The sequence below is a fragment of the Oncorhynchus mykiss genome, chromosome 29, assembly GCF_057628025.1.
Source record: "Oncorhynchus mykiss isolate SJ-2025 chromosome 29, ASM5762802v1, whole genome shotgun sequence".
Lineage (NCBI taxonomy): Eukaryota > Metazoa > Chordata > Actinopteri > Salmoniformes > Salmonidae > Oncorhynchus > Oncorhynchus mykiss.
Window position 1 is genome coordinate 43,254,323 of NC_143050.1, and position 6,679 is coordinate 43,261,001.

The following is a 6,679-nucleotide window of genomic DNA, read 5'->3' on the forward strand; positions in this document are numbered from 1 at the left end:
GGTAAATGATGTGGATATATTGAAGCAACATCTCAAGACATCAGTCAGGAAGTTAAAGCTTGGTTGCAAATGGGTCTCCCAAATGGAAAATGACCCCAAGCATACTTCCAAAGTTGTGGCAAAATGGCTTATGGACAACAAAGTCAAGGTATTGGAGTGGCCATCACAAAGCTCTGACCTCAATCCAATAGAAAATCTGTGGGCAGCACTGAAAAAGCGTGTGCGAGCAAGGAGGCCCACAAACCTGACTCAGTTACACCAGCTCTGTCAGGAGGAATGGGCCAAAATTCACCCAACTTATTGTGGGAAACTTGTGGAAGGCTACCCGAAACGTTTGACCCAAGTTAAACAATTTAAAGGCAATGCTACCAAATACTAATTGAGTGTATGTAAACGTCTGACCCACTGGGAATGTGATGAAAGAAAGAAATGCTGAAATAAATCTCTACTATTTATTTTTCTGACATTTCACATTCTTAAAGTAAAGTGGGGATCTTAACTGACCTAAGACAGGGATTTTTTGCTAGGATTGAATGTCGGGAATTGTGAAAAACGGAGTTTAAATGTTTAGCTAAGGTTGATGTAAACTTCCGACTTCAACTGTAGCCCACGTTTTCCAGGAATTTTCTTGTTACTGAATGTATCCAGAGTTCCAACAAATAAGGTTTTGTTATTAAAAAATGAGGCAAAGTACAGTAAATATCTGTAAGAAACATTTCAATTTAGTCCTGTCCATATAGGCCAATTCCCAAGAGTGTAAAGGGTTAATATACTGACTATACAAAACATTAAGAACACCTGCTCTTTCCATGACAGACTGACCAGGTGAATGCTATGATCCCTTATTGATGTCCCTTAGTAAATACACTTCAAATCATTGTAGATGAAGGGGAGGAGACAGGTTAAAGGATTTTAAAGCCTTACGACAATTGAGGCTTGATTTGTGTATGTGTGCCATTCACATGGCACACATGGGTGAATGGGCAAGACAAGATTTAAGTGCCTTTGAACGAGGTATGGTGCTAGGTGCACCAGTTTGTGTGAAGAACTGCAACGCTGCTGGGTTTTTCACGCTCAACAGTTTCCCATGTGTATCAAGAATGGTCCACCACCCAAAGGACATCCAGCCAACTTGACACAACTGTGGGAAGCATTGGAGTCAACATGGACCAGCATCCCTGTTGAACACTTTCGACACCTTGAAAGTCCATGCCCCGACGAATTAAGGCTGTTCTGAGGGCAAAAGTGTGTGTGTGTGTGTGTGTGTGGGGGGGGGGGGGGGGGGGTGCAACTTAATATTAGGAAGATGTTCTTAATGTTTTATATTTCAACAACAGCCTAGACCCTGTATAGACCTAAGGCTGAGTGATGATAGCAGCACTAGCCCAATGAATGCTCTCCTGCGTGGCCCTTCTACTCTTAAGAGCTAAACGACAACAGAATGGACTTATTTTTTTACATCACCCCTTCCATACATATCTGCCCATTGTAAAAGTGCTTAGAAAGTGACTTTTTCAACCAAGGCCAAAACATTCCATAGATAGGTGCTCAAAGTTAACCAATGTTCCATACTACACCATACCATGACACATCCATGTCTTCATCACTAGAAAAGATAAACGGTTGAGAGATGGGTTTCTTCATTTTTTTAAGTTTATTTTTTATACCTTTGATGTCAATTACCTGAAAACGCATATCAACTCAGACTTTTTAAATATTTGCATATGTTGTAGCTTAGACCCTATTTTGCTACATCACCTGAGTTGTGTTGTGCCCGTCATCTGTTGAGACACAACATGCTCTGGAATACAGGGAGGATGTCATGTTTTGGCTGACAAATTGACTAAAACTTTCAAATGGTACTGCAAAGATGGTTGGAGACCCACACATCAGAGAATGTTGATTTGAATGGGAATATCTGTTGTTTTAAATTATACTGTCACTACTCCATAGGAAAAATAAGAAACCATATAAATATAGGTAATAGAATAGTCATGACCATTTCAGTTGACATTTAACGGCGTGTGGACCGGCAGCCATCTTTGTGACAGTAATTCAATTTCAATTGGTTAACAAGCTAAATTGCAGTGGTCTAAAGGGATCGGTACAATCTATGAATTCTATGATGAACATTTCTTCCACCCTGTATTCAAGAGCAAGTTGTGTCTCAACAGATGGCGGGCACAACACAAACACTTCAGATGGATGTAAGGTAGGGTCTAACCTACAACATATGGGAATATGAAGAAATGAGTTTGACAACCATGTTTGTAAGCTTGTAAATGATAGAAAACACATCTGTTTATGTATGGTGGGGTATGCAAAAAAATTGGTTCACTTTGAGCACTTTTATCTCTTGAGTGTTTTGGCATTCAGGTCCCAAAAGTCCAAGTTCAGGTCCCTTTCTGACTACTTCTCCCCATGGGTAAACATGTATGGAAAGTGTTGTTTAAATCAAAAGGGATCCTGTCAAAAAGTGATTGAATTGAAATGGATTTACCCTGAACTAATTATGGGAGGGGTAACTGGAGAACTAGGCTACCTATACAGGCTTTCATTCCAGCACATCGTGAACACACCTGATTCAACTAAATGTGTGATTAGTGCAAGTCTGGGACTAAAATCTGCACACCATGTCTATGTAGCTCTCCAGGGTCAGAGTTGCTGACCCCTAGATTGTGGTGTGCATCACATTTGTTCCCTGCCGTGACAACTGCGTCGAGATATTCCACTCGTCGATACCCACGTCAATACAGCCACGGGGTGTGTCCACACCATATGGCAGGCACATCGCTGTGTGTGTGTGTGTGTGTGTGTGTGTGTACCGTGTAGCCTATTGATTATGTGGAGAGATTAATGCATTTGAAATACATCAACCATGTATGTAAGCATGGTGGTGTATGACACGTGCACAAACACACATGCACAACCATCCTCCAGATGCACACACCTTTCTTGAACTCCTCCAGCATGGAGTCCAGTCGAGTGTCGTGGAACACAAAGTGGACCGGGTGGTTGTAGAACTTAGTGATGGTCTTCAGGGTGGTGCAGTCATCAGGGTCCACGAACGCCAGGTCCTTCACGTACAGGATGTCCACGATGTTGGAGCGCTCGTCGTCAAACACGGGGATACGCGTGTAGCCGCTCTCCATGATCTCTGACATGGTGTTGAAGTCGAGGACCGCATCATTCTGGATCATGAAACAGTGTGCCAACGGAGTCATCACGCTCTCAACCGTCTTACTCCGGAGTTCCAGAGCTCCTTGAATCATGTTGAGCTCCTCTTTGACCAGGTCGTTGTACGGTTCTGTCACCCTGAGCATCTCCACCAGCTTCTCGCGGTTATACACAGTGCCAATCTCCTGGCCTAGGAGCACGTCTAGGAGCTTGCTGACGGGGAAGGAGAGGGGGAAGGTGAGCAACATGAAGAACTTGGTCACCTGGATGGTGTTGGCACCCACCGCCAGCCCATGGCGAGAGCACAGCGCCTGAGGGACAATCTCGCCGAAAATCACGATACCCACTGTGGAGGCGACCACGGCGCCCAGCCCAGAGCCTATTAAGTCATCCAGGAGGATGGTGAGTGTGGTGTTGACCAGGACATTGCCAAGCAGCAGCGAGCAGAGAAGGTAGTTCCCCTTACTGCGGATGGGCTCAATTTTGCGGGCATATTTTTTTTCCTTCTCTGAACCACAACTCTGGACTATACGGAGCTCCATGGGGTCCAGAGCCATGAGCCCCAGGTTCAGCCCGCTGAACATGCCAGACAGCACCAACAGACAACAGATAAGGATGATCTGGAACCACAGGGGGAGGAGAGTTTTCTCCCCCTCTACCACCCGGAGTCTCCCGTCGCTATCCCCGAGCAGAGCCCACCTGCCATTGGCCAAACTCTTGGTGCACAACCCATATTCCTTGTGCGGCTCGCTCTTTCGAAGGGGTTTAATGTTTATGCTGAGTATCCCTGTGGTCCCCCGGCTACTGATGTTCATGTAGGTCGCGATGCTGAAGTCTTTGGTGAAATCAACACAAGTCCTGTTAGGTGTGTCGTCAATAATGTTATTGTCCCCCCCCTCATCGCTCCCATCCCCTCGTTCCGTGAAGCGGATCTGCGCCCAGGTGCCCGAGTTGAGCTGCACACCGTAGAACCGGAGCTGCACTGTGCTCTCCTCCGTTACCTGTATGACCCCGTCGTCAGTGGTCGTAGCCGGTTTGTCGCTCCTCTCCAGCCGCATACCGAGCACCTGGGTCCCGCTGTTGCTGACACTCGACGTGGCCGTTTCGGTGCGTCCCTCGACTGCACTCCAAAGGAAAACGATTAGAGTTAGAACGTAGCCTTGCTGCCCGCTCCATTCTGTCGCCATGTTTGTTTCACTCTGTCGCTGGCGAACTGGGAGCTGACGTCACTTACTGATGTCCCGCCGGCCCCGCCCCTCTAGTACCGTAATAACCCTAAAGCACCGCCTATCGGACACGGCAAGTACAGCCCCACACACAAACACACGCCATCCTGAACACGTTACTATGCAGGATTTGTTTTTCTGGCTACTGTTTGGGTTTGATATTGGGCTACTGTCGGGCAATATTCGGAGCTGCACGTTCACGAGGGACCGCGCTGCAGTTTTTCTCATGTCGCATGGTCGTGCGCGTGCATGGGAGACTAAGGCAAGCGTAATGCTATGTAGAACGAACCATAGAAATGTAATAAATCATTATATTTATATGTAACTAACCTACTGTATCTTGCACACAAACTTTAGTTTGAGCAATTTGAGAGTTTGCTAATTGCATTCTGTAGTTTATCTGTCATTTATTAGACTCACCATTATGATTGTGTTTATCGCCCATAAACTTTATAGCCACATAAAATTGTACATTAGAAAGCCTATCAATGAACATAATCAATTATTAATCTCTTGCATCTTGATATCAGCCCGAGGTATATTATCCACAATTAACTGGCATCCTCACATTTTGCCATAAAGGCCCAAGGCAATGCAGCAAAGTGGTGGTGGTGCCCATCGGTTTTGTATTCAGTCAGAGACAAAGCTGTTATATAAAGTGCCGCACACTGCATCTGTACTTCTCACCAGCATCTCTCTGGCTCTGTACCCGCTCCTAAATGTATGATGCAGAGGAGGCTGGTGAGAGGAGCTATAGGAGGACGGGCTCATTGTAATGGCTTGAATTGAATTAATGGAACGGAGTCAAACGTGGTTTCCCTTCTTTTCTTTCAAATATTTTATTTGAGAAAAGTGTCTCTTTTTAAAGGGAGCCTTGCTTATAGAATTTCATAGAACAAAAACATTAAATAGAACATAAAACAAGTCAAATACAGCACCACACAAATTGCACAGACAAACATAAATACACACAAAACAGGATCAGCTAAACACATTCTTCATAATAGAATTCCTCTGTCCACTCTCTAATCTCCACTAGGGACACTAAGGCTGTACTGTGTACTGTTTTTTGGAAATTATTCCAAATATATGGAGCAGAACAACTAAAGGCCGGTTTACGCCAAAAGGAGTCTCCAGAGTTAACTACCTGTGAACGGATTTGATAACTTGTCATTTTAAATCTTTATAGTGAAAAATCCCACTTTAAATCTTAATTTGTATAATTTTTAAACAATAAATCATTGTCAATCCAAATACCAATGTATTTGTATGCAGAGACTCGCTGGATTCAAGTCAGTTAAGAATAAATTCTTATTTACAATGACGGCCTAGGAACAGTGGGTTAACTGCCTTGTCCAGGGGCAGAACGCCGGATTTTTATCTTGTCAGCTCGGGGATTCGATCCAGCAACCTTTCGGTCACTGGCCCAATGCTCTAACCACGAAAGGGGACATTTGGAGGGGGCATGATTATCTCCAATAGTATTGAATACATTTGAAAAAAAGCTTAAAGCTAAATCAGGTTCAGGGATAGCTGAGATACAATCAAGGTCAATAAAATAAAGATAATGTAAAAAAAGCTTAAAGCTAAATCAGGTTCAGGGATAGCTGAGATACAATCAAGGTCAATAAAATAAAGATAATGTAAAAAAGCTTGTTCACTAAAGTTTTTAAAGTTCCTCTTAGTGACGACACGAGGCTTAGGTTAATGCATTTTCACAGCTCTGACACAGACAATTGGGCAATGGTCACTAAAATCCAGGGGAAAACCCAACTAGCAACCTATTTATCTAAGATCAATCAAAGTAGATTTCCATATAGTATCCAGTTATCAGCTGAGACAGGTTTTAGCTCAGTGCAAATACCTTTCAGTGTATTTCACACTGACATCCTCCAATCAATATTGAAATTGCCCATAATTAATAGTTCAGATTTACCATAGAAATTCAGATAAATTGTTAAGAGCGAACGAGGGAGCCGAGGGAGTACGATTACACTCCTCCTATTAGTGTCAGCTGGTTATTATGACCAAGGCCCACATTAAGAATGAGACAATCAAACTGCATAGGGACAGAGGTAGCAAACATTGAAATTGTAAATATGGCAATACCCCCACCTCTGCCAATTCTGTCTGATCTGTAAACATTATAACCAGACAGAGACACATCACAGGCCAGCACAGAATTATTCAACCAAGTTTCAGAAATGACCAGAATGTCCACGTTGGACTGAGGAGTCTGAATCTTAATCAAAACCATAATGGGATCTAAACAAATC

General features: G+C 43.7%; 1 protein-coding gene across 5 annotated transcripts in view; it reads right to left on the reverse strand.

Moving 5' to 3' along the window:
- The window catches only part of LOC110509516 (metal transporter CNNM4), a 39,588-nt gene extending 35,146 nt beyond the window's left edge, over window positions 1-4,442 (reverse strand). For 3 of the 5 annotated variants that reach the window (XR_016493424.1, XR_016493425.1, XM_090227266.1), the window contains exon 1: window positions 2,951-4,439. Coding sequence is in view for 3 of the 5 variants with exons in the window: in XM_090227266.1 (XP_090083392.1) it covers window positions 2,951-4,364 (1,414 nt within the window). In the remaining 2 variants the exon portion in view is untranslated. Of the gene's footprint in view, window positions 1-2,950 lie in introns of all 5 variants that reach the window. The other 2 variants (XM_036967434.2, XM_036967432.2) reach the window with 1 other exon arrangement.
- Window positions 4,443-6,679: the final 2,237 nt, after the last annotated feature.